The sequence below is a fragment of the Pan paniscus genome, chromosome 8 (assembly GCF_029289425.2).
Source record: "Pan paniscus chromosome 8, NHGRI_mPanPan1-v2.0_pri, whole genome shotgun sequence".
NCBI classification, from domain to species: Eukaryota; Metazoa; Chordata; class Mammalia; order Primates; family Hominidae; genus Pan; species Pan paniscus.
The window spans coordinates 39,836,471-39,854,781 of record NC_073257.2 but is presented as its reverse complement, the minus strand read 5'-3'; the positions used below and the strand labels follow the sequence as shown (position 1 = coordinate 39,854,781).

Here is an 18,311-nt window from a genome sequence, read left to right as displayed (position 1 = left end):
GAATTTTAGGGTTTTGGCCAGGCACAGTGGCTAACACCTATAACCCCAGCACTTTGGGAGGCCGAGGTGGGCAAATCACTTATGAAGGTGTCTGAAATTGCGTGAAGGTGAGAACTGCTCGAACCAGGAAGGTGGAAGTTGCAGTGAGCCGAGATCGCGCTGCTGCACTGCAGCCCGGGTGATGATGGAGCGAGACGCTGTCTCCAAAAAAAAAAAAAGAAAGAAAGAGAGAGAGAGAGAGAGAGGGAGCCAGTTCTGGTATCTTTTTTTTTTTGGAAACAGAGTATCACTCTGTTGCCCAGGCTGGAATGCAGTGGTGTGATGTTGGCTCACTGCAACCTCCACCTCCTGGGTTCAAGCAATTCTCTCGCCTCAGCCTCCCAAGTAGCTGGGATCACAGGTGCATGCCACCAAGCCTGGCTAATATTTGTATTTTTAGTAGAGATGGGGTTTCACCATGTTGGACAGGCTGGTCTCAAACTCCTGACCTCAGGTGATCCTCCCGCCTCAGCCTCCCAAAGTGCTGGGATTACAGGCGTGAGCCACCACGCCCGGCCCCTGTTATCATATTAAACATCCTGTGATTAGCACACACAGAGCTGACTTTATCCTTTTTAATATCTGCAAAATATTTCAAATCTAGAAGTACTTTAATTTCTTTGATCAGTCACCAATTGATGGCTGTTTAGTTAAATACCTTTTCAGTTAATTTACCTTGTTCTTTAAATTTGGTGATTCTAAATTGGCCCATATTTATGAAGGTGTCTGAAAGTGATTACAATTTCCTACTTTTGTGCCCTGTTAGAAATACTACACTACCTTATTGTTAAAGAACAGACATCATAATTTTACTCTAACTTCGATTTTCTATTTCATTTAATGAAAGCCCCTAGTTTTTTTGTTTCCTTTATTTTTTTGGAGACAAGATCTCGCTCTGTTGCCTAGGCTGGAGTGCAGTGTGGTGTGATCATGGCTCACTGCAGCCTCAATTTCCTGGGCTCAAGAGATCCTTCCACCTCAGCCTCCCGAGTAGCTGGGACTACAGGCGTGCACCGCCATGTCTGGATAATTAGACAATTTTTTTTTTTTTGTAGAAATGGGCCCTTACTATGTTGCCCAGGCAAGTCTCGAACTCCTGGGCTCAAGCCATCCTCCTCCTGCTTTGGCCTGCCAAAGTGCTGGGATTACAGGTGTGAGCCATTGCACCGTGCCCCCTAGCTTTAATACACAATTTATAAGTTATTGTATAAAATTTTACATGAAGCTCATGTAAAATAGTCTTCAAAATGAGAACACTTTTAGATCTTTAATATACTTGAAGCTTTTCTAGGAGTGTATATACTTTTTTTAAAGGATTCCTTTTATTTTATTTTTTAATTTTTGGAGATGGCATCTCACTCTGTCACCAAGCCTGGAGTGCAGTGGTGCCATAATGGCTCACTGTAGCCTTGACCTCCCAGGCTCATGTAATCCTCCCACCTCAGCCTCTGGAGTAGCTGGGACCACAGACACACACCACCGTGCCTGGTTAATGTTTTTTAAAAAATTTTTAAGAGACAGGGTCTTACTGTGTTGCCAAGGCTGGTCTCAAACTCCTGGGCTCAAGCCATCCTCCTGCCTTGGCCTCCCAAAGTGCTGGGATTACAGGCATGAGCCACCACCTCACCCGGCCACAGTGTGTATACATTAAGTATGTAATTAATGTAGATCCTTCAGAGAGTCTATTATGAATGTCAAATGTTAAAATTATTGACAAATTGGAAATAGGAGATTATTTGATACTAGTGGAGATCAAATTAAGAGTTTGTGATTTCACAATATTTGTTTCTTTTGATTACAGATTATTGAAACTATGCCAATGACTGAGAAAGTTGAAGAATTGCTGCGTGTCATAGGTCCATTTTATGAAATTGTCGAGGACAAAAAGAGTGGCAGGAGTTCTGATATAACCTCAGGTTGGACTATTTTACCTATTTTTAAATTCATCAACTGATATATTATGCACATATTAATATTTGTATCTCTGATTTTTTTTCTTACTTTCACGCGCCAGTCCGACTGGAGAAAATCTCTAAATGTTTAGAAGGTAGGAATCATGAAATCATGTAAAAGTTTTGTTTAAAATTTACATGTCAAAAGAATTCTGCACAAACTTACAGAACTTACAATCTTGTCACCCAGGAGTTTTCATTCCAGGAAAACACATTGTATGAAGTTCCAAAACATTATAAACCCTTAAAATTTTAACCCTTAAGTGGTAAGCTATTAAAATACACCAGGTAGTTTACTTAGTATATTCGAAATTATAGCAGAATTCATGGTTTTATTTTGATAGATCATGTTTTCTATTTTGCTTTGAGAATTACGTTAATAGTACTTTGAATTCAATGATTTACTAGCTAATTTTAAAATGGATATGTTGGCCAGGTGTGGTGGCTCATGCCTGTAATCCCAGCACTTTGGGAAGCGAAAGCGGGCAGATCACCTTGAGGTCAGGAGTTCAAGACCAGACTTGCCAACTTGGTGAAACCCCGTCTCTACAAAAAACACAAAAATTAGCCAGGCATGGTGGCACACGCCTGTGATCCCAGCTACTTGGGAGGCTGAGGCACAAGAATCACTTGAACCCAGGAGGCGAAGGTTGCAGTGAGACGAGATCACTCTGCTGCACTCCGGCCTGAGCAACGGAGTGAGATGCTGTCTCAAAAAAAGAAAAAAACAAACAAAAAAAGAAATTAAAAATAGATGTGTTTAGGGTGTGGTTTAACTGTAGCATAGTAAGCTAATGCAAGACAGTTAATTCATTTAGCTTGTTTTCTTTTTTCTTTATTTCGGTTCAAGCATCTCTGCATGGATTACAATTTCTATTTTTTTTTTTTTAGAATTTTGTCTTCATGTACACAAAGGATTGAAAGGGTTATGTTTTGCATACTTGTAGGAGTTGAATAAAATGGGAGATTTGTTGGTATTAACTAAACATTTGATCTTGAATTTTTTTTAGAAAGCAGAGTGAAATGAGACCACAAGAGTCGATTTAAGAGAAAATTATATACCCTTTAAATAAAAATCGCCTGGCATCCCCTTTTTTTCCCTTGACATCCCTATTTATAAGACATCTTTTAATAATTGACAATAATGGCAGCATTTCAGAATAGTAATCTTCCTGTGCTGAAATCGGTCCTTGTCACGGTCATAAACCACGTGCAAGTAGTACTGACTGCTACCACATCATTCTACATCTGATTTGCTTACAGAAGTCAAATATTAACAAGTAGTCCTTCTTACAAGGCATGCTTATTTAATTCAGAGAAAAAACTAAATGTTTTCTTCTTTTCTTTTCTTTTTTTTTTTTTTTTGAGATGGAGTCTTCCTCTGTCACACTGACTGGAGTGCAGTGGTCCCATCATGACTCACTGCAACCTCCACCTCCTGGGTTCAAGCAATTCTCCTGACTTAGCCTCCCAGGTAGCTGGGATTACAAGTGTACACTTGTATTCTTGTATGGCTAATTTTTGTATTTTTAGTAGAGCCAGGGTTTTGCCATGTGGGCCAGGCTGATTTCGAACTCCTGACCTCAGGTAATCCTCCCAACTCAGCTTCCCAAAGCACTGGAATTAAAGGCATGAGCAATTGTACCCTGCCAGAAAAAAAAATTAAATGTTTTATGTATGTCAGGCATGTTGGGATGCAGAGGGAAATAAATCTGGATCTGCTGCTGTGGTGTCCAGCCAATGGCCAGAGGCAGATATTTAAACAGCTAATTATAAAACAAAGAAGAGTAAATAATAGTAATAAAGGTGCAGGCTCACAGCTACCTAGCTATAACTTACAATTTTAAAAATCTTTAAAGACCAGAAGTTTTTTGGTAAACTCATTTGGCAGCAAAACCTGTCTGATATGAACTAAAAATCTGGGGAGTAAAACCTGACCTGAAGTAAAACGAGGGTATTTTGAGTCTCTTTCCTCTTTAATGTAACTATTTATATGTTTTGCTGCAAAAATCACATTCTCTTTTTAGTGAGAGCTGCCTTAGACTCTATTGGATGTGTTACATAATATACCAAATGGCATATGTACCATATAACCTTTGCAAAATTAGAAAACTTGAGATTTCAAAATGTATCTGGATCCAAGGGTTGTAAGTAAGGGATTGTGGACCTGCACCATAATTTTTTAACCTGAGCCATTCTGGTGGACATTTAGGTTATTTACTCCTTTGATCTTCAGAAAATACTGCTGAGAATATAACCACGTACATTTGTCCTTTCACATATGTGAAAGCATATCTGTAAGAAATATTAGAAATGGAATTAGAAATGTTTGATGTTTGTAATTTTGTAAGATATTACCAAATTGCAAAACAGTTTACAGTCTTGCCTTTTTTTTTCTAAACAAAGCATTTCCTTAAAAGTAGCCATTTAGGTCCAATAGAACAGATGTATCAGTTTTACATTGCCATTTTCAGAATATACATATACAGTAAGTTTTGAAATCAGGAATGATGAGTCCTCCAATTTTGTTATTTTTCAAGATTGTTTTGGCTAATCTTGATCCCTCGCATTTTCATATGAATTTTAGAATCTGCATGTCAATTTTTGCAGAAATGCCAGCTTGGATTTTGATACAGATTGCAGTGAATTTGCAGATCATTTTGGGGAGTATTGTTACCTCAAAAATATTGTCTTTCAATCCATGTTCTCAAAACAGTGTCCAGTAACCAACAGCATTGGTAACAAATGTGATCTTTATAGAAATTTGGAATCTTAGATCACCCTAGACATACTAATTCAGAATCTGCATCTTAAATAGCTCTCAGGAGATTTGTATGCACATTAAAGTTGAGAAGCTCTGATGTATTTACCCTCGGGATATAGCTTTGGCCACTTGGACAATTTGCTTTTGTAAGTGATTGATCACATTAATGGATACTTTAAGAAAAAAACTTAAATATCATAAAGACAGATAATGTGAGTTGTGCACCTGAAGCCCTAAAAGTAATACAGGAATAAAGTTTGTAAAATGGACCCCAACTGTAATATTGATGAGATTGTTGGTAGAACCAAAAACATATTTTTGTTTTCAGCATGCTAGCATATAGGAAGTATCTCTTCACTTGCCATGTATGAAGATCCATTGATCTCTAACTTTATTTTGATTGATATTAACTTAAAAATAATTTACCCTCTGCCTGATTCAGAAAGGATTTAAGATAGCTTGATCATAAGGTGATAATTGAAGGAATTTGTCTTGTAATATATGTATGTTTATAGTCAAAGAAAATAATACTATTATATATATAACATTTTAATTCAAAATTATTTTATTAGTTATTTGTAAATTTTATTAGTATTACTTGGAAATTATGGCATTATTGTATATTATCACATTGTGAGTAAGTGGTCATTTCATGTTTTAGATCTTGGTAATGTTCTCACTTCTACTCCAAACGCCAAAACCGTTAATGGTAAAGCTGAAAGCAGTGACAGTGGAGCCGAGTCTGAGGAAGAAGAGGCCCAAGAAGAAGTGAAAGGAGCAGAACAAAGTGATAATGGTAATGTTTGGAAAATCAGTTAGTAATTTTACAATAAATAAACTAAGAGGGTATGAAGACATTTGGGCTGATTTGGTATTGTAGAAGATTAAAGCAGGTGGTGGGATGTAAGCTGTTGACCTTATAAACAAGTTTGCTGTGGACCAAAAGGCTCTACTACATAGTATAGGAACAGCCAACCTTATGCATAAATGGAATAGGTGTTAATTGAAGGTTGACAAGAATAGGCCACTCCTCCAAATGGATGGCCTGAAATGCTGCATTAGACATGTGCTATTTTAAGGTGTTGTTTCCAACATGAATCTGCATAAGTTACTAAGGATAGGAGACAAGTTAGACTCTCAATATCTTACCAAAAATAGAATGGAATCCAGAGAATAGGATACAGGCATAGTGTTTTTTGTTTTTGTTTTTTTATGAGATAGAGTCTCGCTCTGTTGCCCAGGCTGGAGTGCAGTGGTATGATAGCTGCTCACTGCAGCCTCTGCCGCCCTCTGCAGCCTCAAGCCATCTTCCTGCCTCAGCCTCCCAATTAGCTGGGATTACAGGCATGCACCACCACACCCCGCTAATTTTTGTATTTTTAGTAGAGACAGGATTTCACCATGTTGACCAGGCTGGTCTCAGACTCCTGACCTCAAGTGATCTGCTCACCTCGGCCTCCCAAAGTTCTGGGCTTATAGGCATGAGCCATCGCACCCGGCCTACAGGCATAAATTTTCATGAAGAAGGAACATTGGAATTATGGCTTAGAGCATTGAGGGCCCTGTTGGAATACCAATAACACACGGGAAGACTGTTTTCAAAAGGGGAGACAGAAAGACACTAAAACAAACGGCGGCCGGGCACAGTTGCTCACACTCGTAATCCCAGCAGTTTGGGAGGCCGAGGCGGGCAGATCACCTGAGGTTGGGAGTTTGAGACCAGCCTGACCAACATGGTGAAACCCCGTCTCTACTAAAAATACAAAAATTAGCCAGGCATAGTGGCGGGCACCTGTAATCCCAGCTACTTGGGAGGCTGAGGCAGGACAATCACTTGAACCCGGGAGGCGAAAGTTGCAGTGAGCCAAGATCATGCCATTGCACTCTAGCCTGGGTGACAGAGCGAGACGCTGTCTCAAAAAAAAAAAAACTGTGTAACTTAGTTTTGCCTTCCCTTCCCAGTAAGGTACGACAAATAGCGCCTTCTTTAAGGATCCTTTTTATCAGCTATGTGGACCCCTTTGCACTGCTGGGTCTCATAGAGCAATTTGCTTATGCCTAAGGGAGTAAAAAGACTTTGAGAGATTACTTTTTAAAAGAAATTCTAGAAGATTGACAGGGAACTGAAACAGTTTTGAAGCCAACATAGTTTGGGTGAGCTCTCAGCATATAGTAAACCCCATTTCAAGGAGCACGCCTTCTCTTTGATCCAAGTAGGAAACCCTTCAAAGGGATTGTGGTAGGTTAGGGAAATGACAGCTGGATGTTAAAACATGGTATGCAGAAGGTGACCTACTGTGAACTTTTATGAATCTTTCCCATTTTCTCGTAAAAGATAAGAAAATGATGAAGAAGTCAGCAGACCATAAGAATTTGGAAGTCATTGTCACTAATGGCTATGATAAAGATGGCTTTGTTCAGGATATACAGAATGACATTCATGCCAGTTCTTCCCTGAATGGCAGAAGCACTGAAGAAGTAAAGCCTATTGATGAAAACTTGGGGCAAACTGGAAAATCCGCTGTTTGCATTCACCAAGGTATTGTCCCCAAATAATTCTGTGTCCAGCCTCTTTCCTATGAATAGTTTTTAATAATTATAGGATCTTTAGGATCAGTTTAATTTAAAAATCTCTTATTTAGTAATATCTTAGGGCTTATTAATATTATAAGCGTTTATAGTTTTGAAAAAGAGTGAATTAGGGCCAGGGTTATTTATGTATCTCTTTCTGTTGCCCAGGCTGGAGTGCAGTGGCATAGTCATGGCTCACTGCAGCCTTGAACTCCTGGGCAATTCTGCCTCAGCCTCCTAAGTAGCTGGGATTACAGGCATGTACCACCATGCCCAGTTAATGTTTAAATTTTTTGTAGAGACAGGGTTTTGCCAGGTAGCCCAGGCTGGTCTGGAACTCCTGAGTTCAAGTGATCTGCCTGCCTTGGCCTCCCGAAGTGCTAGGATTACAGGTTTGAGCCATGCACTGGCTTATTTTTTAATTTTTAGGGATACATAATAGTACATGTGAGAAACATCATTTCTTTTTCTTTTCTCTCTTTTTTTTTTTTGAGATGGTGTCTCGCTCTGTCACCCAGGCTGGAGTGCAGTGGCGCAAACTCGGCTCACTGCAACCTCTGCCCCCTGGGTTCAAACAATTCTCCTGCCTCAGCCTCCCCAGTAGCTGGGATAACAGGCACGTGCCACCATGCCCAGCTAATTTTTGTATTTTTAGTAGAGATGGGGTTTCACCATGTTGGCCAGGGTGGTCTCAAACTCCTGACCTTAAGTGATCCACCCGCCTTGGCCTCCCAAAGTGCTGGAATTACAGGTGAGAGGCAACGCGCCCGGCCGAGAAACATTTTTTTTTTTTTTTTTTTTGAGACAGAGTCTCGCTCTGTCGCCTAGGGTGGAGTGCAGTGATGCGATCTCAGCTCACTGCAAACTCCGCCTCCTGGGTTCACACCATTCTCCTGCCTCAGCCTCCCGAGTAGCTGGGACTACAGGTGCCCGCCACCATGCCCAGCTAATTTTTTGTATTTTTTAGTGAGACAGGGTTTCACCGTGTTAGCCAGGATGGTCTCGATCTCCTGCCCTTGTGATCTGCCCTCCTCTGCCTCCCAAAGTGCTGGGATTACAGGCGTGAGCCACAGTGCCCGGCCAAGAAACATCATTTCGTAATGTAAGAACCAAACTTGCCTAGTTGGATCTTACATTTAGGCATCCTGCTTGGTAGGTAGTTTTCTCTTACAGGGTTATTAGGTTTTATAAGATTTCATCTAGGCTGTCTTTATGGAATTCAATGATAAAATATTTTGTAATCTTTTCAAATAAAAATTATCAACTAAATTTAAAGTTTTGGTAAATTTTAAAAAGTGTGGCTTGATAAATCAAATTCGTCTCTCAGTATAAAAATAATATAAGGCTGATGAATTTTGAAAATGCAATAAAGGTCAGGCACGGTGGCTCACGCCTGTAATCCCAGCACTTTGGGAGGCCGAGGCGGGTGGATCACCTGAGGTCAGGAGTTCGAGACCAGCCTGACCAACAATGTGAAACTCCGTCTCTACTAAAAATACAAAAGTTGGCTGGGTGCGGTGATTCATGACTGTAATTCCAGCACTTTGGGAGGCTAAGGCAGGCGGATCACCTGAGGTCAGAAGTTCAAGACCAGCCTGGCCAACATGGTGAAACCCCATCTCAAGTAAATATACAAAAAATTAGCTGGGTTTGGTGGTGTGCGCCTGTAATCCCAGCTACTTGGAGACTGAGGCAGGAGAATCACTTGAACCCAGGAGGCAGAGGTTGCAGTGAGCTGAGATCACACCACTGCACTCCAGCCTGGGCAACAGAACGAGACTCCATCTCAAAAACCAAAAATAAACAGTATTTTGGGAGGCCAAGGTGGGTGGATCATCTGAGCTCAGGAGTTTGAGACCAGCCGCACCAATATGGAGAAACCCTGTCTCTACTAAAAATGCAAAATTAGCCAGATGTGTTGGCCCATACCTGTAATCCCAGCTACTCGGGAGGCTGAGGCGGGAGAATCACTTGAATCCGGGAGGCGGAGGTTGCTGTGAGCCGAGATCGCGCCACTGCACTCCAGCCTGGGCCACAAGAGCAAAACTCCGTCTCAAAACAAAACAAAATGAAACAAAAATTAGCTGGGCATGGTGGTGGGCACCTGTAATCCCAGCTACTTGGGAGGCTGAGGCAGGAGAATCACTTGAACCCGAGAGGTAGAAGTTGCAGTGAGCCAAGATCACACCACTGCACTCCAGCCTGGGCAACAGAGTGAGACTCCATCTCAAAAAAACAAAGGAATAAATTTGTTTTTCTTCTACTATAGTATAATTACCCTATCTGCACTTTTGTTCATATTTAGATATAAATGATGATCATGTTGAAGATGTTACAGGAATTCAGCATTTGACAAGCGATTCAGACAGTGAAGTTTACTGTGATTCTATGGAACAATTTGGACAAGAAGAGGTAAAAATGACATTTTCTGATTGGTGTATTTTCAAAGTGGTGTATTAGAATTCAATGCGTAACTTCTGTTAGTAGCAAATATACATGCTATTTTTCATTTTGAAAAGATACTCCTAAAATGTTTAAACATTTGTATTTTAAACTATTTTTTATGAATTCAAAAATAGGTAAAATTCTGGAAAAGTCAAAGAAAAATTAATAATAATTAACTACTCCATTATAACTAATAATATACATATATTTATAAATATTCTAGGAGACGTGGGATGGGGATGCAGAGAAAACACTTTCTATGCTAGTCCCAATGTTTGAAACATTTATTAATGTTCAGGAAAATTGAATGATCTTCTTTGTTGTTTTTTTTGTTTTTTAGAGATGGGGTCTCTGTCTGTCACCCAGGCTGGAGTGCAGTGGCGCAATCTCGGGTCACTGCAACCTCCGCCTCCTAGGTTCAAGCAATTCTCCTGCCTCAGCTTCCCAAGTAGCTGGGATTACAGGCATGTGCCACCACACCTGGCTAATTTTTGTATTTTCAGTAGAGACAGAGTTTCACCATGTTGGCCAGGTTGGTTTCAAACTCCTGACCTCAAGTGATCTGCCCACCTCAGCCTCTCAAAGTGCTGGGATTATGGACATGAGGCATTGCGCCCAACCTAAAAATGGGTTCTTGATATGTTGCCTAGGCTGGTCTCAAACTCTTGGCCTCAATCAGTGCTCCCACCTCAGCCTCCCAAAATGCCGGGATTACAGGTGTGAGCCACCAAGGCTGGCCTGAATAATTTTCAAACAAATAAGTCTGTTCTCCACATTGACTGTAATTCACTGGATTGAAATTTTTAGTGGAAATAATTTTTAAATTTCAGTTAATTAAGATCCAATATTGGAAGAGAAAACTTGAAAAAAAAATTATAGGACATCCATGAATTCTTTTTCTCAACTTTTTCTGATAATGATGATAGCAGTATTTTAATTTTTAATTTTTAAATTTTTAATTTTAATGGGCACACAGGTATATATATTCATGGGTTAGACTGGGCTCAGTGGCTCACACCTGTAATCCCAGGAGGCTGAGGCAGGAACTTCGCTTGAAACCAGGAGTTTGAGACCAGCCTGGGCAAGATGGCGAGACCCCCATCTCCACTTTATTTTTGTAAAATATAAAAAATATAATAAATATATATTTATGGGGTATATGAGATATTTTGGTGCAGGCATATGATGTGTAATAATCACATCAGGGTAAATGGAGTATCCATTATCTCAGACAGTCGTCATTTCTTTGTGTTCCAAACATTCCAATTGTACTCCCTCAGTTATTCTAAAATGTACAACAAAGTATTGCCGACTATAGCCTCTCTGCTGTGCTATCAGGTACTAGATCTTATTCATTGTATCTCTATCTCCATGAGTTTAATTGTTTTAATTTTTAGCTCTCACAAATAAGTGAGACCATTTGAAGTTTTTCTTTCTATGCCTGGCTTATTTCACTAAACATAATATCTTCCAATTCCATCCATATTGCAAATGACAGGATCTCATTCTTTTTTATGGTAGAATAGTACTCTGTCGTGTATATGTACCACATTTTCTTTATCCATTCATCTGTTCATGGACACTTAGGTTGCTTCCAAATCTTGGCTATTGTGAATAGTGCTGCAATAAACATGGGAGTGCTGATATCTCTTCAATATATTGATTTCCTTTCTTTGGGGTATACAGCCAGCAGTGGAATTGCTGGTCATATGGTAACTCTATTTTTGGTACTTTTTTTTTTTTTGAGATGGAGTTTCCCTTTTGTTGCCCAGGCTAGAGTGCAATGGGATGATCTTGGCTCACTGCAACCTCCGCCTCCTGGGTTCAAGTGATTCTCCTGCTTCAGCCTCCCGAGTAGCTGGGATTACAGACATGCGCCACCATGCCCCGCTAATTTTGTACTTTCAGTAGAGACGGGGTTTCTCCATGTTGGTCAGGCTGGTCTCGAACGCCTGACCTCAGGTAATCTGCCTGCCTTGGCCTCCCAAAGTGCTGGGATTACAGGCGTGAGCCACCACACCCGGCTTGTTTGTTTGTTTTTTAAGAAACTTCCATACTGTTCTCCCCAGTGGCTGTACTAATTTTACATTCTCACCGACAATGTACAGGGGCTTCCTTTTCTTCACATCCTTGCCAGCATTTGTTATTGCTTATCTTTGGGATAAAAGCCATTTTAACTGGGGCGAGGTAATATCTCATTGTAGTTTTGATTTGCATTTCGCTGATGATCAGTGATGTTGAGCACCTTTTCATATACCTGTTGGCCATTTGTAGGTCTTTTGAGAAATGTCTATTCAGATCTTTTGCCCAGTTTTAATCAGGTTATTAGATTTCTTTCCTATTGAGTTGTTTACGCTCCTTATGTATTCTACTTATTAATCTGACAAAGGTGGTTTTGACAGCTATATTTCTGTTTGGCCTCTTTATATCCTCTCCCCATTCTGTTTCCTACCTACCTACCCTCTTCTAATACAGTTCAGTGTGTCTTATAGAAAATCATTTATCTTTTGCCTCCCTGAAATGATTTTAACTTTTTGTGTTTTTCTCCTTTTCTCATTTCATAATGCAATTAAATCTACCCCTTTTCTCAAATTTTAAAAACACATGAATAAAATATCTTTTACTTAAGGTCAAACACAAATGGAGTGGCGTAGGCTGGTCATGGTGGCTGACACCTATAATCCCAACACTGTGGGAGGCCGAGGCAGGTGGATCACTTGAGCTCACAAGTTTCAGAGCCACGTGAGCAACATGGCAAAACCCCGTCTCTACAAAAAAATAAGAAACTTAGCCAGGCATGGTAGCTACTCGGGGAGGATGGCTTGAGCCTGGGAGGCAGTGGTTGCAATGAGCCAAGATCGCACCACTGCACTCCAGCCTGGGCTATAAAGCCAGAACTTGTCTCAAAAAAAAAAAAAGGCAGCATAAATTGGAAGAATAATGATAAGGAGGCCAAACTGAGAATGAGTGAAATTAGTGAAAAATGAAAAGGATGAAAAACTCAGATTCCCTTTTATTTTTTTCTTTTTAAAAAAGAGATATTTGGGGAAGATTGATGAAAGGGACCAGATAGAGATTAATCTCAGTAAATATCCAGCTGCTAAATTCTAGTTTTGTTCCTGTTTTCTCTCTCAATCAGTTAATGGACTAAAGCTCAAGGGGCTGTCTGACCTGGCTTCTGGAGTGCAGTGGCACAATCTGGGCTCACTGCAACCTCCACCTCCTGGGTTCAAGTGATTCTTGTGCCTCAGCCTTCCAAGTAGCTGGGACTACAGGCATGTGCCGCCCTGACTGGCTAATTTTTGTATTTTTAGTAAAGACGGGGTCTCGTCATGTTGGCCAGGCTGGTCCCATACTCCTGGCCTCAAGTGATCTGCCTACCCTGGCCTCCCAAAGTGCTGGGATTACAGGTGTGAGCCACCATGCCGGCCCCTTGCTGGCCTCTGTTAACACCACTCTCCTATTTGGTCGTTGCTCACCACCCACCCTGACCTTCTCTCTGTTTCTCTAATGTGTCAAGTCCCTTCCCACCCCCACCCCTACTTGTACATCCTCCCTCTTCACTGAGGACTCTTATATACCCTTTATACCCTAACTCAGATGTCCCTTCCTGAAGGAAGCCTTAGATAAGATACAACTCACCTCATCACCACCTTCACCAAGTCCAGTTAATTATAGGTTGTCATCCATCGATGTCTTAGGTGGGTTCTTTTAAAAACACATTTAGGCTCTGCCTACACAGTAGCCATTCTTTATTCCTTTACTTTCTAAATAAACTTGCTTTGACTTAAAAAAAAATTTAGGTAGTAATCTCTAAGAATAAGGTAAGCATAGAAATGTAGATGTTTCTTTAATAACTGACTCACAAAAACAACTCACTGGGCGGGCGTGGGGTCTCACTCCTGTAATCCCAGCAGTTTGGGAGGCCGAGGTGGGCGGATCATGAGGCCAGGAGATTGAGACCGTCCTGGCCAACATGGTGAAACCCCATCTTTCCTAAAAATACAAAAATTAACCAGGCATGGTGGTGCGTGCCTGTAATCCCAGCTACTCGGGAGGCTGAGGAAGGAGAATTGCTTGAACCCGGAAGGTGGAGGTTGCAGTGAGCCGAGATCGTGCCAGTGAACTCCAGCCTGGTGACAGAGCGAGACTCCATCTCAAAAACAAACAAACAAACAAAACAATTTACTGCCCAAGCTTCTTGACTCTGTTCATGGACAAATCATTCTTGTCCTATCTCTTCCCTGCAGGTAGGAAGCAGCGTATGAATTGAAGACATTTTTTAGAAAAAGAATATTTCCAATAATAACATGAAAGAACATTTTAGGAAAACAGTATTTCTCCTATTGCTGTAAAAACTTTGTGGTGTATAATTCACATTTCTAGCTTTTAACTAAGTGTCATTTCTAATTTGTAGTCTTTAGACAGCTTTACGTCCAACAATGGACCATTTCAGTATTACTTGGGTGGTCATTCCAGTCAACCCATGGAAAATTCTGGATTTCGTGAAGATATTCAAGTACCTCCTGGAAATGGCAACATTGGGAATATGCAGGTGGTTGCAGTTGAAGGAAAAGGTGAAGTCAAGCATGGAGGAGAAGATGGCAGGAATAACAGCGGAGCGCCACACCGGGAGAAGCGAGGTGGAGAAACTGACGAATTCTCTAATGTTAGAAGAGGAAGAGGTGTGGATTACCTTTTTTCTTCCCTCACCTTTATTGATTTACTTACTTATTTTTGAGATGGAGTCTCGCACTCTGTCGCCCAGGCTGGTGTGCAGTGGTGCAATCTCGGCTCACTGCAACCTCTGCCTCCCGGGTTCAAGTGATTCTCCTGCCTCAGCCTCCTGAGTAGCTGGGATTATAGGCACCCACCACCATGCCTGGCTAATTTTTGTATTTTTAGTAGAGATGGGGTTTTGCCATGTTGGCCAGGCTGGTCTCGAACTCCTGATCTCAGGTGATCCACCCACCTCGGCCTCCCAAAGTGCTGGGATTACAGGTGTGAGCTGTGCCCGGCCGCCTGACTAATTTAAAAAGTTTTTCTGTAGAGATAGGCATCTCACTATGTTGCCCAGACTGATCTCAAAATTTACCTCCTTTAGATACAACAATAGAAGTCTTGAAAACAGCATCAGGCACCTCAGTGCCCTCTTTGGGGTTTAACTTGGCAAATAGCTCTAATTTGGTTTCCCTTTTAATCCCCAACAATGCTTGATGCAGGTTCAGCTATGGGAATTCTGCTGCAGTGGAGGTCCAGGATGCTAAAGGGCAATGAGCTAGACAATTTCCTATTTATTATTCAAAACAAAACTTGCCCATTATATTAGCAAATGTAAAATTTTGTAATATTCCATTCCTACAAGGCTAGGGTAACACAATAGTATCTTTTATACTCTGCAATATAACACTGTTTCAGCCTTCTGAAAAATAGCTTGGGAACCTTGACCCAGTTGTTATCCTTTAATCCAGTAATGATTCTTTTTGGAATCTGTCTTAAAGAGATCGGGAAATTTGGACGAGTATTTACATACAAAACCATTCACTGCAATTTTGTTTGTAACAGAAAAAATTTGAACTCATCCTACCTAACCAAAAGTGGAGAATGGTTGAGTGAATTATTTCATAGCCTAACTAGGGAATTTATGTAACCATTTAAGTGTTTTTGGAATAAAATTTAATGAGGCAGATAAGTGTTCATAATATGATTTTAAAACTAGGACATAAAATCATGTATAAGGGGTAATGCCATTTTGTAAATATATGCCCAGAGAAAAGAATGGATGGATATATAACAAAATCTTAACAGTAGTGAGATTTCTATAAGGAACACACAATTTAGAATAAGAAGAACACATTTAAAATCTTTTGGATGGCTGGGCGTGGTGGCTCACTTCTGTAATCCCAGCACTTTGGGAGGCCAAGGCAGGCAGATCACTTGAGGTCAGGAGTTCAAGACCAGCCTAGCCAACAAGGTGAAACTTCGTCTCTACTAAAAATACAAAAATTAGCCGGGCATAGTGGCATGCGCCTGTAATCCCAGTTGCTTGGGAGGCTGAGGTAGGAGAATCGGCCGAACCTGGGAGGCGGAGGTTGCAGTGAGCCATTGCACTCCAGCCTGGGCAACAGAGTGAGACTCTGTCTCAGAAACAAACAAATAGACAAATACCTTTGGAGATTTATAATGTAATTAAACAAACAAACAAAAATGACCAAAAAGGCAAACGTAGCTCTTTACTGTAACTTTTAATACTCTAAAGAAGTAGTCTCCAGGGCCAGGAGTGGTGGCTCATACCTGTAATCCCACAGCAGTTTGGGAGGCCAGGGCAGGTGGATTGCTTGATCCCAAGCATTCGAGACCAGTCTGGGGGAGACCTCATCTCTATTTAAAAAAAAAAAAGTCTTTGAATTTTTCAGTCTGGTTACCTTATTAGTAAAGAATTTTTGAGCAGGCACTCCAAATATGTGTATTATTTGTGAATTATTTGCATAATGTATTCGTATATTATGTATATTATAGAACCTTAGCAAAAAATTTTAGAATATATCAATATGAATAGAAGTTTACAAATCAATTTCTTTGATCTCAGCAGTTTATTTTATGTACTTCCTGACTGCTTCTACTCCACGTTGGAAGTTTTTTTTTATTTTTTTGAGATGGAGTATCGCTCTGTCGCCTAGGCTGGAGTGCAGTGGCATGATCTCGGCTCACTGCAACCACCGCCTCCAGGGTTCAAACAATTCTCCTGCCTCAGCCTCCTGAGTAGCTGGGATTACAATTGCATGCCACCACACCTGGCTAATTTTTGTATTTTTAGTAGAGACAGGGTTTCGCCATGTTGGCCAGGCTGGTCTTGAACTCCTGACCTCAGGTGATCCGCCCGTCTCAGCCTCCCAAAGTGCTGGGATTACAGGTGTGAGCCACAGCTCCTGGCCACACTTTGGAGATTTAGATCTCAAAGAAATAACAGAGGAAAATGAATAAAACACAGTTTCTACTTGTATAAAAATTATTTAAAACAAGCTTATTTTTGCCTCTTAAAATAGGACATAGGATGCAACACTTGAGCGAAGGAACCAAGGGCCGGCAGGTGGGAAGTGGAGGTGATGGGGAGCGCTGGGGCTCCGACAGAGGGTCTCGAGGCAGCCTCAATGAGCAGATCGCCCTCGTGCTGATGAGACTGCAGGAAGACATGCAGAATGTCCTTCAGAGACTGCAGAAACTGGAAACGCTGACTGCTTTGCAGGTAAACTTCCAAATGTATCATACCTTCTTGTGCTTATTGATTCTGGAAAGCAATGTGGAGTCTGCGTTGATCATATTGACATAAATTAATGTATTTTACTGATTTTTTTAGAAAATAGAACTTGGTTTTGAAAATATTGTTTAAGAAAAGACTGACCCAGAAACTAATTACTGCTTAAAATAATAGAAAAATGGTAAAATAATAGAAAAATGGCTGGGCGCGGTGGCTCACGCCTGTAATCCCAACACTTTGGGAGGCCGAGGTGGGTGGATCACCTGGGTTCAGGAGTTTGAGACCAGACTGGCCACTATGGTGAAATTCTGTCTCTACTAAAAATACAAAAGTTAGGCAGGTGTGGTGTTGCATACCTGTAATCCCAGCTACTTAGGAGGCTGAGGCAGGAGAGTCCCTTGAACCCAGAAAGCAGAGGTTTCAGTGAGCCGAGATCACACTACTACACGCCAGCCTGGGTGACAGAGTGAGACTCTGTCTCAAATAAATAAATAAGTAAGTAAATAAATAAATAAATAAATAAATAAATAAATAAAATGAAAAGGGTTCATAGGAAGAGATAGTACAGCTTGATTTATAGTTTCAACTGTGGCCTATGATAATCCCAGGACTCAGCTGCCGCTTCTTGAGTAACATTTGTTGGAGAGAGTAAAGAGGTAATTAGCATTGACTGTCTGACCTAGCTGCAAACATTATACAGCATTGAAGCATCATGCTGTAACAGATGTTAAGAAGTATTTGTAGGGATTAATCAAAGAAGACATGCTTCCATTGCAAGATAAATACATTAATTGTGACTCATGTAAAGAAACTGATACTGCAGGCTTTCCTAAACAACCACTGTGAATATCTTTCTCTTTACCTAATCAGTAAGTTACTCAAGCTATCATGTTTTTAAAAATTATATGTATCTCCATGATTCTCAGTTACATATTATTATTATTATTATTATTATGGGTTTTTTTTTTGAGATGGAGTCTCACTGTGTCACCAGGCTGGAGTGCAGTGGCGGGATCTCGGCTCACTGCAACCTCCACCTCCTGGGTTCAAACGATTCTCCTGCCTCAGCCTCCTGAGTAGCTGAGACTACAGGCGCATGCCACCATGCCCAGCTAATTTTTGTATTTTTAGTAGAGACGGGGCTTCACCATGTTGGCCAGGGTGGTCTTGATCTCCTGACCTCGTGATCCACCCGCCTCCGCCTCCCAAAGTGCTGGGATTACAGGCGTGAGCCACCGTGCCCGGCCTCTCAGTTACATATTATTATTAATCAGACTGCAAA

General features: G+C 40.9%; 1 protein-coding gene across 17 annotated transcripts in view; it reads left to right on the top strand.

The window, feature by feature from the left end:
- ACBD5 (acyl-CoA binding domain containing 5) overlaps positions 1-18,311 on the top strand; it is a 46,925-nt gene that overhangs the window by 16,910 nt on the left and 11,704 nt on the right. For 5 of the 17 annotated variants that reach the window (XM_008974894.3, XM_008974895.4, XM_008974891.6 and 2 more), the window contains 7 exons: positions 1,841-1,955; positions 2,054-2,086; positions 5,417-5,551; positions 7,091-7,294; positions 9,632-9,738; positions 14,189-14,456; positions 16,818-17,017. In XM_008974894.3, the coding sequence (XP_008973142.1) occupies positions 1,841-1,955; positions 2,054-2,086; positions 5,417-5,551; positions 7,091-7,294; positions 9,632-9,738; positions 14,189-14,456; positions 16,818-17,017 (1,062 nt within the window). The remainder of the gene's footprint in view (positions 1-1,840; positions 1,956-2,053; positions 2,087-5,416; positions 5,552-7,090; positions 7,295-9,631; positions 9,739-14,188; positions 14,457-16,817; positions 17,018-18,311) is intronic. The other 12 variants (XM_003821425.3, XM_024930478.3, XM_003821424.4 and 9 more) reach the window with 3 other exon arrangements.